A 13913-nucleotide genomic window follows, 5' to 3' on the forward strand; every position below is an offset into this window, starting at 1 on the left:
AATCAGAACACAGCCAAGCTCCCACCCAATCAGTTCACACTCCCACTGCAGTTAAAAGGAAGAAACAGCTGCGATCACACACATTGCTCCTAGAAGCACAAAGCCGAGAACACCAGCCTGAAGATGACAAATGAGACTTCGTCGAAACGTCGCCAAGACACTTCCAATTTTACGCGGGAGAAAACCCGAATAACCAAAGACCTACATACAAACACCCGCGAAAACCTCAGAAATACACACACACACACACACACACACACACACACACAATTTATTTAATATACTGATGTTTACTTAAATTTAAATTTGCTGATGTTTATACTATATGTTATAGTATATTGACAATACAATATATGAGATAAAATATTAAATTATGATAAAACCATGATAAAATCATATTATGGTGCCATAAATCACAATAGGATAGATGTTATAATCCAATATCTAAGGAAGCTAACCATGCTGCAATGAGAACATTTTTGAACTCTATGTTTTTGAGGAAGGGGAATTCTTACTAAGGACCTCAGCACACTAAGCCAATATTATAAGTCAAGTTTATGTCCAAATCTGAAAGAAAGTGAAGTATGCATTTTCTATCTAAGCAATCACATAGAAAAGAATGATTTTTTTGGTGGAGTTTTTTTGTGGGGGTGAAATGTTCCTGGTTCGGACTGGATCGCCCGATCCAGTAGCGATGGAGGCAAGTGGTTCGGAGAACCAGTAGCAAATATCCCTTCCCGCCATGCCCAGCTGAGGTATGCAATCATCAGAGGCTTTTTTTTAAATTTTAAAAGCATTTTTTCTACAACCTCTTTGGCCAAAAAAATGCTTTTAAAAGTTAAAAAAAAAAGCCTCTGATGATTCCGCGGATCAGCTGGGATCATCAGAGGCTTTTAAAAGCATTTTTTCTACAACCTCTTCGGCCGAAGAGGTTATAGAAGAAATGTTTTTAAAAGGAAAAAAAGCCTCTGCCGATCAGGCAAGTCAGCTGGGATCATCAGAAGCTTTAAAAAAAAAAGCTTCTGCCAATCAGGCAAGTCAGCTGGGATCATCAGAGACTTTAAAAAAAAAAGCCTCTGCCGATCAGGCAACTCAGCTGGGATTGTCAGAGGCTTTTAAAAGCATTTTTTAGACAACCTCTTCAGACGAAGAGATTGTAGAAAAAATGGTTTTAAAAGTAAAAAAAAAAAAAGGTTGGCCATGTCCACTCTGTCATAATACCCCCCCCAAGCCACGCCCACAGAACCGGTAGTAACAAATTTTACATGATGGCTTTAGGTTACGTAGTACAATTTCAACGTTATCTATTGTAAAATCAATATGTAGTAAATCATTCTTTATATCCCATAGGTAAGCAATCAGTTCCATTTAAATAGTCCTAGAGGTTATCAAAAGCCTCTTTGCGTTCCCTTTACAGATTCAATCTTCTAGCATAACATTCAGGGGCCCCTTTAATTAAATAATTTTCATATTTGAGTCTCCAGTAGTCCTAGGGTAGTTGGGAATAATCCAGTAAATATTTCCACAGTCCTTCATATAAATATTCCCAGACTTGTAATGTTTCCTTTGTCAGCTTTACAAGTAAAGTTTTACAAGTAAATGATTCCAGCATTTTAAAATGCCTTCCCAGTACCATGTCTTCCCAGTTTAAGAGTCCAATTTTCTCTATATTTCAAGATTTATTTTTTTTCTCTCTTTATTTATTTATTTTATTTTATTAAATTTATATACCACCCTACCCCGAAGGACTCAGGGCGGTGAACAGCCAAAAAATAAAAACACATAGATTACAAAATTTAAAAGACAGTATAAAACCACATTAGATAATTTGGCCCGGGACAAATTACAACACCCCCTATACTTAAGACAAATTTAAAATTTATAATTTAAAAAGTTAAAAGGGAAAAAGTTAGGCCAGGCCGGCCTGTTGAAATAAAAAAGTCTTGAAGGCGCGGCGGAAGGTGCGTGGAGCCGGGATCTTGCACCTTCCTATTTTCTCAGAATGCTTAGACGCCACTTTAACAAATAATTCTGAGCCAACAGTTCTAAATTGTTTCTTGGGGTTAAGTTTAAGGCAAAAAGGAATCCTCTCCCCTAGTTTCAGTCACAGTTCACCTACTTCACTCCAGCACCAGTCTCAGTTGTTTCTTCATTTATCCCAGCTTTGTGGCAGCCATCTTTAGGCTGCCTTTTCTCCTCACCGTGGCTGAGAAGGAAAAAGAACCCTGGGTCAGACAGGAGAGCTGCAACTCTTCTCAACCTCACAGGGTGCCCCTCTTTGCTTCATCGTCCCTACAGGATGGCTTTGGCTCCTCTTGGAGCCCACAAACAGGGAAAATTCAGCACAGGGAACACAGAGACCCATTTCCTGTGTCTGATATTGTCACAACGTCAACTGGAAGTCAAAACTTGTTCCAATTCTTGATCGATTGCTCAGAATAATCTAACAATAATAAATAAATTTGTCTTACTCTTTCAATTGCATAACAAATGTTTTTAGGATGTAGTGTGAATAACACATTACACTAGCTATTCCACACGAACACAAGAGTACATAATATAAATGAATTATAAAAATGTCAGTCAATCAATCGATTAACTATCACTATCAATCTTTGTTTAAGGTGGGTTTATAGATTTCTTTATCCAATAACTATAACTAAGGTTAAATAGAGATTGTCTCCAATCAATTATTAAGCTTCATGACTGAGCCTACGTCTCTCTAGTTCATTCTATTCACAGCTAGCCTCATTAACTGTAATTTAGTCAATGTTCACTGAAAAAAATGTTTCAATGTTGTCATAAATTTATAGATTTCAATTATTTTGGTCTAAATTAACAATGAAAATGTAGCTTTCAAAGCATCCCGGGGAAATTTTGTATTATTTAATCTTTTTGCATATTCAATCTTCGATTCAACTGATTAATTCTAAGGATGGATAGGACCTAAATGTATGTGTACATGCATAGAAAATATTAGTTAGAGCACTATCCTAAATGTGCCTATGCATAAGATAGCATCATTAAGCTTGTTTATTTAATCAACTGACATATCACTTCTCATAAAAAGCTAGAGGAATGAAATTACATCACTATTGTTCAAAGGCTAAATTCTGCTGCTCTTGAGAAACTATGCTTAATTAAACATAATTTGAGATTTGCATTTCAAAAAAAGGTAATAGCAATTGTTGAAATGCAAAAGGGGCAAATTGATATTTTGATGAAAAATAAAAGAGATGATGTAAGAAGTTGAGGGAAAAGGAAATTTTGCTTCATATATATATATAAAACATTTCTAGAACCTGTGCTTTATGGAGAGTGATTTCCCAAAGAGCGAATTAATCACAATCTTTAATTTATGCTACTCTGCAATTTATTCCCCCCCCCCAAGCCTGCAGTTTTCATTATATTTAGGCTTGATAACATTATTTTATAATAAAAACTACACAGTTATATAAAAAATAATACATCTTCTTGAGAAGCACTTCCAATCAGACAGAGGATCTTGTCCTGAATAATGTTAAATCAGGATTTAAAATCTTTTTCTTTTTTGTTGCTTTAATCAAATGACACAAAGCAGACAATATGTAGAAAAAACCACCATGTTTGGCAAGATTGAAGAAAATAGAAGACAATGAAGAAGATGGGTAGTTTAGATTAGGGACATCAGTGGAATATCCTTGAAGTGGCTAAGTTTATCATGAAGAATAGATCTAAACAGAGGGCATTTGTCCAAAGAGTCACAAGGAATCACATCCAAATTGACACCTAACTAGCAATTAAATTTTAAATTCTCCATTCAAACATAGTTCAATTTAACGATAACTTAAAATAGGATTGTTTGTAAAATGGCACACACACACACACTGCATTTGAAAGGAATGTGAAAAATAATGATTGTTAAACTAGTAAAGACTGAAATTGCTGGTTGGAAAAAGTGTTCATCCTATTAAAACTGGAAGAAATTTCCTGGGGCATAACCTAAAATTTAATTCTGTCAATTTGTACACTAAGATCAAAAACATTTTGTTTAATTGCTCTCTTTAGACTCATCATTTAGTTCTCATGCTTAGAGGCATCAGAAAGAAAAATCACTAAGTCATAATTTTCTTCCATGAAGAATTAAATGTATTTGTAAGAATGAATTTGGCCAATGAATCCTTTCCAAATTTTAGTTTCAATTAAGCTTAGGCAATATATTCTTATGTAGCTGGCTGTGGAAAGAGATCCTAGTTCAAGTCTCAGAAAAATGTTACAGGTAAACTGGGGGGCTTGGATAATGATCCATATAAATCTGAACTGAACTTACCTTTAAAGACTTTATGTCTTTTTGAAAGCAGTGTTGTGCACTATAAAACAAAAGTGAAATCATTTTATAGCTGTGAACAGTTTAACAGCTGCTGGGACAAATTGTAGCTTTTATAACTTACATATCTAATTATCACACTGTGGCCTCCCTGTTTAACAATAAACTTTTTGCTGTAGATGATGAATAAAATGTGATATGTAAATATTTAAGCCACAGTTTATTTTATTTGAGTTCCATTAATTTGACATTTATGTTAGCAAATGGAGAATCATTTTGAAAATAGGACATCTTTGTTTTTGCATAGTTTTGCATAGAAAACTGTCATTTTCCAATAGCAGAAATTCAAGTCAAATAACTTTATTCTGGTCATTAACCAGAAGAAAGAATTGAAGAATAGAGAAAATGTTCAAATATCCAGAACATTAAAAAAAAAGAAAAGAAAAAAGAGTGATACATAGAAAAATATGCTAAAAGTGTCCATTCTTATTAGTTAAAACTAATCTAAAACCTAGAATTATAGAGTCCCTGACAAATCTGAGAAAGGTACAATACGGTAGCTGATATTAAAAAATGGCCAGTAGGTAATGCTGAGTGTTTCCTACTCAAACAAGTGCAATTGCTCTTAATTACTTTTTGTTTAATTTTGTATGCCACCACATAGAAACTGGCAATCTTATATATTATTTCAGAATTACTATAATAAAATAAGAAATGCTTGTACTGCATATATCTTGTTTTTAATAGTCGGGAGTTGGGCAACTAGAGTATTTTGGGATGCTGTGTATAACTAGTGGTACCAAAGAATATGTTCAATAGTTCTACTTGTCCTGAGTCCCAAGGGCATACTCATAAAGGATAGGATATCTTTTTGTATCATAGCCCAGAGATAATAGTTAAGTGGGGGAAGAGTTCTAAGATTGTGAGCTTGTTATAAATGATTTGTTTCTACCCACTATGAAACTTATTTTTTAATATTCATGGTGCTAAGCTTTTAGGGAGAAACATCAGCTTCATTTAGTAAGATTAGCATAGCTTGCCATATTCTGGTTTCCATATATGAACAGCGTTTGAGAAATACATCCAGATTGTATTTGGTGTTGGAATGAGACAAGTTTTAACAGATGTGAGAGGCCTTCTCTCTCTCTCTTTTCTGCATAGGCATGTTCAAAGAGGACTAAGAATTTTTGAACATAGGGTTAGCACAATTTCAGAGAAAAACTATTCTGCAAAAGGACTATTTCAGGGTAGCACTATTCAAGAGAATTAAACAAACATGTCAAAAAGAAGCCCAAAAAGTGGCTGGTGAATGTGATGCAAAGTAAGAACATGTGAGGAAGATCTGATAAATTTTACTGGCAAAATATAAAATCCAAATCCCATTGAGATACTGCAGGGTTATTTGAAATGAACTGCCCATGCAAGAAATCTCTCAAACATCACAAAACTGGTAAAAAAAATATCTGGGTGGAAAAATGGGAAATATTTCCTCCCATCAACATTAGAAACTGGTAAATAGTTGTAAAATGCCTTCTGGAGGTTATTTCTGCCAAAATAGAATGTATTAGAGCCAATTACTTTTTCCACCTAAAAAAATGACATATCAATTATTTTTTTTCTTGAATAAATCAGTGCAAAGTCAATTTTTCATAGCATTTATTCAATTACATCATATTTATCTTTATATTACTTTTTTTTAAAATAAATGCCTGTTTTGAGGGTGAAGGTGTGTTCTCAGAGGGAACAGTTGGTTCCAAATGTTTCTGTTCTGACCTAGGCTCCCTTAACAAGCAGGAGGCAGGAATTACTGGCAAAACCTTTTTTATTTACACGACTGTGAATTACGTTCATTCACAGTCAGCAAGGTTTGTCCAAACAGTTTTTCAAAGGAATATTTCTCAACACACCTTATCTTGTTTGGCAAGCTGCCATGTGAATTGTTTCCAACCGCAGTACAAGGCAAAACTTGGAACAGAGTCTCTCAGAGTCATGGAATGAACAAATTGTTTCCTGCAAAAGCCCACTTCCTGTTTGCTCCTCTTTTATTTTCTATGGGAGGGGCCAATTATCTTGTGGCTTTACTCCTGAGTTGACCTGGCTTTCTTAATTGTTCTTTTTTCTGCTCATGCGCACACTGGGAACAGGCTCCAGCTGTTCCTTTGCCTTGCTGCTGCCTGTCTCCCTCTCTGCCTCCGATGCAGAGCCCTTGTCTGAGCTTTCCCCAGCTCCCAGGACTGGCCCAAGTTCCTCCCCAATCTCCTCACTGTTGGACTCTGCTGCCAGGTTTGCTGGCTGCTGGCAGGCCACAACACTTTCATTACCAAGCTAAGTAACATCTTCAGCGGAGTTTAAGGGATGTCAGTGTTCTTCTGTTTATAAGAGCTTCAAGTGTGGGTGTGTCAAGTGAGGGTTTTGTAATGGGCCTTGTGATAGGTCAGGTGAGAGTCATCAGTGAGTCTTGTGATGGGGAGGTTACATCAGGTGAGGGTCAATCCAAAGTGAACTGCTGGTTGTGGGGGCTTTTGTGGGTTGGTTGAGGATGGGTGCTGTTTCTGGTTGGTGTGCAGTTGATTTGGATTCTGAGGGGTTCATAGGCTGGTTGTAGATCAGTGTGTCTGTTGATGGAATTGCTTGTGGAGTCCCAGGCTTTAATGAACTCATGAGCATTGTTGTGGGTGGTAGTGTGGCTGATGATTTTTGTGTTGCTCCAATCGAACTAGTGCTGTTTGGTAACAGTGTGGGTAGAGATTAAGGATTTGGAATCATGGCGTTTGACTGCCAACCAGTGTTTGTGGAACCTGGTTTTTAATTATGTGATGTTTATCCCATGGAATTGGTTGCAATGGTTGCAGTTGATTTTATAGATTACATTGTTTCTTACATCCTTCTCCGTCTTGTCTTTCATTCTGAATAATTCCTGGTGGAGTATGGCTGTGGGTTTGTGAGCTATTGCTATTCCTAGGGGTTGTAAAATTATGGCACCCCTTTTTAAACAAAAAATGATACTCATTTTTAACAAAAAATGCCTATTTTGTTCATTTTTATACAAATCCAAAAACCTGTGGTCCTGTATTTAAAGGTCTAATCTGCAATGCTTTCAAAAAATGGTAAACTGGGGTTTATAAGAACCTAACCAGAGTTGGGTTCAGAATGTTCTGGGCACACACTATGTAGTCAAAGAAGGTAAGAGGTATCTGGTGTCTCTTATACTTCAAGCCAAAATGCTAATGGAGGGCAATGTTGAATGACTAAATAAGATGCCTGCTTGCATCAGCATACAAAAGAGGTGGACGTTATCCAGTTCCTGGACATGCCATCCACATCTTGATGAAATATAATGTATTTTAAGAATAGTTTAGGAATCTTACTGCTGCAGTTAGAGGAACATGAAGAGGAAGTCAATATTTATCTTTGTAGTTGCTGCTATTGTTGTTATATTTTTATTACACTTTTTTTATATTTGGTCAACTTAAGGTGGTGAATGTACCTAATTCTCCTGCCCCTATTTTCCCCATCATAGCAACCTGACAGATGGGTTGGACTAGATTAGGATAAAACAAGATGTTCTTTTAAATGTATTGGGAAATATCTATTAAAATATACCATTTCAAATTCAACCAGAGTTAATTGTTTGAACTGCTGACAGTTGTTCTCTGTAAGCAAAGTGGTACATAGAAATTTGTCTTGCGACATTGCACACTGACAACAGAATGCCAAAGACAATTGTTTTTAAGTAGACATGAGTAGGATTTGATCAATATATAAACATTCTCTAACTGAAGTTTAAATGTACTGTGAATTGCAGTGTAAACTTGTTAAATAGATGCCTGTAGCTATCTGTCCTACTAAGTAACTCAGGCTATTGGATTTATAATCAGACACTTTAATATGCTTAAATTTTGTTGAAGTAAATTCATGTAGACTTACTTTTCTTGACATTTTATATGTAGATAGAATAACAGAGTAACAGAATAACAGAGTTGGAAGGAACCTAGGTCTTCTAGTCCAACCCACTGCTCAAGCAGGAAACCCTATACTATTCTGGACAAATGGCTCTCCAATCTCTTCTTAAAAACCTCCAGTGATGGGCCACCAGCAACTTCTAGACACAATTAACCATTCCACTGGTTAATTGTCCTTACTGTCAGGAAATTTCTAGGTTTCTTAGTTCAAGGTTGCTTCTCTCGTTGATTAGTTTCCATCCATTGCTTCTTGTCCTGCCTCCTAGTGCTTTGGAAAATAGTTGGTCGGCCTCTTCTTTGTGGCAGCCCCTCAAATATTGGCATACTGTTATTTTGATGTTTTGGCTTCCAGCCTCCTAATTATTTTTATGCTCTTTGTACTCTTTCCAGAGTCTCAATATCTTTATTATTGTGGCAACCAAAACTGAATGCAATTATTGAAATGTGGTCTTACCAACACCTTATAAAGTGGTACTAACACTTCACATGATCTTGATTCTATCCCTCTGCTAATGCAGCCTATGCATTGGCTTTTTGGCAGCTGCAGCACACTGCTGATATTAAGTGATTGTCCACTAGGACTCCAAAATTCCTCTTGCAGCTACTGCTATTGAGCCAGGTTCCACCTATTCTTACCTATACATTTGATTTTTCTTGCCTAGAAGAATTTCATTTTGTTAGAAATTCTGGATCTTGAGCCTATCTTCTGGAATGTTGGCTATTCCGGCCAGCTTGTCTGCAAATTTAATGAGTTCCCCTTCTATTCCTTTGTCTAAATTCTTTACTAAGATATTGAAGAGTATTTTGGGTACCCCATTGCTTCTTTCCTTCCAGATAGATGTAGTTCCATTAAGGACTACACACTGAATGCAATTTGTCAGTCAGTTATGAATCCATCTGGTTGTGATGCTCTCTATCCCACATTTTTCTAATTTACTAAGAAGTAGGTTTTGGTCTACTTAAATAAGTATTTTTAGACTATATAAATACTAGAGTATTTATTTTGACAGGCCTTTGCTATCTAGATTTTATAATTGTAAGACTATGTCAAATACATGTAAAGAATATTTGGAAGAGAGAGATGAGTTGAATATACATCTCATTCATCATTACAGAAATTATTATTACAATGTGAATTACAGCTCTTCTGCTAAAATTATTATAACAACTGTCAAGTGTTTCTGCTCTCAGCATGGAACAACAATTAGGAGTTTCCTAATGATTGAAGAATTCTTTTTTTAAAACAAGGATGTATGAAAATACATTAAGAAATAGTGTTTATAATGTTATCTTTGTTTAATAACAATTTCTTTTTAAAAATTCTCTTCTCATTTTTGTGGCTGATATGGATGTGTTCCTCAATTTTGGGAGTCTGAGAATTCTGCACAATTTCGACTATTCCTAGCACTGCACTATAGACAAAGAACTTAATTAATGTTCTTGAGTTCTATTAGAGACATTGTCCAAGGATAGAAATCACAATCTCGAGTGTTCTTACTAATGCTGGGACTAATTTGGACTTTATTTTCCACTTTTTCTTGAATTCCTCCTTTAGTTTTTGGTGGTTCTTCAGATTTTCATACTTCTTCTCCCTGATATTGCTGTGACTTGGCACCTCTACTCCTCTTTCTACACTACTATATTCTGGTCCTTATTATTCTGGTCTGTAGTAGTAGTAAACTACTACGATGTCTGATTGATTGGCTAATATATGCATTTCTGTCTGGATCTGGATGTTCCATAGGATCTTAGCCCTGTTATTCTCTATGACCTATGGAATCTCCTATCTGGACTTGGGAAGATCTAGAACACATTGCAGATGTTCTCCTACACAATGCTAATACTTGGTTGTGCCATTCAGTGTATGTGGTTTCTGTTTGTTCCTTCCTCTGTCTCTCCCTTCCTTTTCCTTTTCCTTTTCCTTCCCTTCCCAGAGATAGGTAAATAGCTGCTGCTGGGTGGGGGAGGGAGTGAGGGTTCCCATAAGGGAAACATGGGGAACATTGAAAATAAAGAACATGTGACCACAATTAGCAGCCCTGTTGAAGCAGCTACAACTTCCTCAAATTTCCAAAGTAATAGGTTCCAGCATCCTGTAAGTTAGTCTATTTGAGGTATCTTTGTTGACAAAGTTTTGCCTCATTATGAACTGTTTTACCAAGTTAAAGTTTATCAAACACAAGCATTGTAATAGTGTATATAGTCATAAACAGCTAAGTTGCCAAATAATCTATGCTCATATCAGAGAATTTCAGGAGATATTTATTTTGGAAGTTGGCTGAAGACAGCTTTCTAAAGAATAAGGCAAAATTGCATGTATGGCTTTTTGCAACAAACCACCAAAATTACTTTTTACAATAGGGGTGTCAAACTTGATTTTGAGGCAGGGGGCAGGGCAGATACAGCCGGAAACCCTCAGCCACCCTGTGCTTGCCCCTTTGCCTGCGGGGTGATGGTGGTGGTTTCTGGCTGCAGCCGCAGCCTACCAGCCCCTTAGCTGACACATGCTGCAGCTCTGGAGTCCACTACCACCACCTGGCTGGCTGTCTATAAAGACCGCTGGAATACTTACTATGTTCCATTGTCTGTTTGGCTTGCGGTTGGACAGCAGGTCACCGCTGGTCATCTCCTCTGCCACCTCATGAGTCTTTCCCTTGGCCTGCATGTGAAGCGCGTTCCTCTTGCATACTCAGTGAACTTTGGTCCCGCTGAGCATAGAAAGCCAGATCCCCATCAGTGTCATGGCCACTAGGCCCAGCAGAAATGGGGGGGAGGCACAGGATCCTGGATGGGCCTGGGTGGCCATGGCACCAATAGGGATCCAGCTTTCCCTGCTCGCAGTGGCCGTCTTTTGCCTGCTGGGCCTGGACATGTTCTACCATCTCTATTAGCACTTTCTAGCTGGCTGCTTCACCTACTTCGTGCTGGGTGTGTCTGGTGCTCTGAGCAGCAACAACAGTAGTCTAATGGATCTGCGCAAGCTGCTGGCAATGGCCCACAGCGGTGTCGAGGTATGTTGGGTATATGAGGGGAACATGATTCATGCATGGGCTAAGGGCAAGACCTGTGAGGGGGCCAAGAAGATGACCAGCAGCAACCTGCTCTCCAACCGTAAGCATAAACAGATGGGGCGTGCCTGCTGGGATGGTGTGGCCTGGGCCTGTGCACACGTGTGCCCGCTGCCTCCTGCATATATGCATACCTGCTGGGATGGGATTGCCTAGGCTGAAGCAAAGGGGCCACCCCTTACTGTTTCCAGAATGGCCCCACAGGCCGGATCCGACCACATCACAGGCCGGATTCGGCCTGTGGGTCTTGAGTTTGATACCCCTGTTGTACAGCTATAGGTAGATATATAAGGAATTAAAAATTACTAGTCTAACTATTAAGAAGAAAGAAGGCATGTAAAGGAATTTATCACCATCATTTTTCTTCAGAAATTCACTTTCATGAAACAGACTGAGAACAATTATTAAGAAATTATCAAGAATGGAACATTGTCTCACCTGAATGTTCATTTTATGATCGTTGCGACGACATTCTTTACTCTTGGGACATCTTCACTTCGATTGGATTTCACTGAGTGCTCATCAAACTTTTTCTCCCTCTGCAGCCTAGTTCCACCTCCTCCCTCTGCGCATGATCAGTTCTTTTCACGATGTCACTTCTTGACTTCTTTACATGCTTTTCACGGAATATCAACTGCAGAAGGAGTAATGAAAAAACACCCCCCACGACCACCATACTAGAACCCTAAGGGTGGGTCAGAATGTCGTCGCAACGATCATAAAATGAACATTCAGGTGAGACAATGTTCCATTTTCATGCATCGTTGCTCCGACATTCTTTACTCTTGGGATATACCCAAGCTTTTCTTAAATAGGGTGGGTTTCTAAGTCTTTTTCCTGTTGTCGTGGGGAAATTATTGATTGTAATACTCTTCTTCCAAATGCTGCATCAGCTGATGCAAATGAGTCTATTTTATAGTGTTTTACAAATGATGAAATAGAAGACCATGTAGCTGCCTTACATATTTCTTCTATTGATGCCTGTGTGGCCCATGCAGCTGATGTCGCTACACTACGTGTTGAGTGAGGTAACACTCTACTAGGTACCTTTACCCCTTGTGAAGCATATGCTGCTGATATACATGCCTTAATCCATCTTCCTACTGTATTGGAAGATACTTTTTTTCCCATCGAGGAAGGTAAAAAGGATACAAATAATGCTTCCGTTTTACGGAATGTTGCAGTTCTTTTCATATAGCTTATTAAAGTCCTACGTACATCTAGAGTATGCCACATTTTTTCCAATGTATGTTTTGGATCTGGGCAGAAATTTGGTAGAACTATTTCTTGAGCTCTATGGAAATAAGAATTTATTTTCGGTATGAATGTTGTATCTAGTCTTAGTACTACCCTATCTGGGTAAAAAGTGCACAAATCATTCCTAATAGATAAAGCTGCAATTTCTGATACTCTACGTGCCGATGTTATTGCTATTAAGAATGCTAATTTTATTGTTAGCCATCTTATACTTATTGAAGCTACTGGCTCAAATGGCGACTTTGTAAGAGCCTGTAATACTAAATTAATATCCCATGAAGGATATCTGTGAATCTTAGGTGGTCTTAAATTCGTTGCACCCCTTAGGAATGATTTAATTCTCTTATCTTGACTAAGAGATTTTTTATTGCGTCCTTCTAAAACTGTAGCTAGTGCTGCTACTTGTCTTTTCAATGTAGAGGGTGCAAGACCTCTCTCTAACCCAGCCTGAAGAAACAACAGTACTTCAATTTCATTAGCTGATGTAGGATCAATATGATGTTCTATACACCACTTTACAAACGTATTCCAAGTAGCATTATAAATACGTGTTGTTGATGGTCTCCTGGATGCTTGAATGGTATAAATTACTTCCTTAGGAAGGTTATCTTTTGCTAATTTGATCCTTTCAATCGCCAAACGGTCAATTTTAACCAATTTGGCTTTGGATGTTGAACCTTTCCTTGAATGAGAATCATCTTTGCTGATGGTATTCTCCACGGATTTTGTATCAATAGTTGTAGTATTTCTGCAAACCATGGCCTGCGTGGCCAGTATGGCGCTACCAATATCATCTCTGCTCTTTCTTCCATAATTTTCCGAATTACTTTTTGAATAATTGGGATTGGAGGAAATGCATACAGAAGCCCTTCTGGCCAATGAGATCTTAGAGCATCGTGGCCTTCTGCTCCTGCCACTGGAAACCTCGCAAAGAATCTTGGGAGCTGTGCATTCTGTGGTGTCACAAATAGATCTACTACTGGTTGTCCAAACCTCTGAACTATCTCCCTGAATACATTGGGATGGACACGCTGACTGATCTATTTTTCCACGACTGAGCCAGTCTGCCTGTTGGTTTTTTTCTCCTGATATATGTTCTGCCTTTATTGACATTAAATGTGTCTCTGCCCAAGACATCAGTTTCACTGTCTCTTCCATGAGATCTTTTGATTTTGTTCCTCCCTGACGGTTCACATGCGCCTTCGTGGCCATGTTGTCGGTTAGAATTAATACATGCTTGTTTACTAGAAGATGATGAAAATGGTTTAATGCCATTCTTACAGCTCTTAATTCCAACCAATTGATTGGTTGTTTCTTCTC

The 13913-nt window shown here is 37.8% G+C and overlaps 2 protein-coding genes across 4 annotated transcripts in view; both read right to left on the minus strand.

Moving 5' to 3' along the window:
• The window catches only part of CNTNAP2 (contactin associated protein 2), a 1550102-nt gene that overhangs the window by 228977 nt on the left and 1307212 nt on the right, over positions 1 to 13913 (minus strand). The gene's annotated exons all lie outside the window — the stretch shown is intronic.
• Positions 1862 to 13516, minus strand: LOC117664972 (uncharacterized). The gene is made up of 3 exons (XM_034416481.3): positions 11775 to 13516; positions 4310 to 4349; positions 1862 to 2206 (listed from the first exon to the last, which is right to left on the minus strand). Exon 1 carries the CDS (start codon positions 13350 to 13352, stop codon positions 12144 to 12146), a length of 1209 nt encoding a protein of 402 aa, XP_034272372.1. The 5' UTR covers positions 13353 to 13516; the 3' UTR covers positions 1862 to 2206; positions 4310 to 4349; positions 11775 to 12143.

Source organism: Pantherophis guttatus, chromosome 4 (assembly GCF_059756535.1).
Source record: "Pantherophis guttatus breed Tessera chromosome 4, ASM5975653v1, whole genome shotgun sequence".
Classification (NCBI taxonomy): domain Eukaryota; kingdom Metazoa; phylum Chordata; class Lepidosauria; order Squamata; family Colubridae; genus Pantherophis; species Pantherophis guttatus.

Excerpts from the sequence above, each read along its gene's own strand:
- LOC117664972 (XM_034416481.3), bottom strand. The coding sequence starts at position 13,352 with ATGGTTTGCAGAAATACTACAACTATTGATACAAAATCCGTGGAGAAT.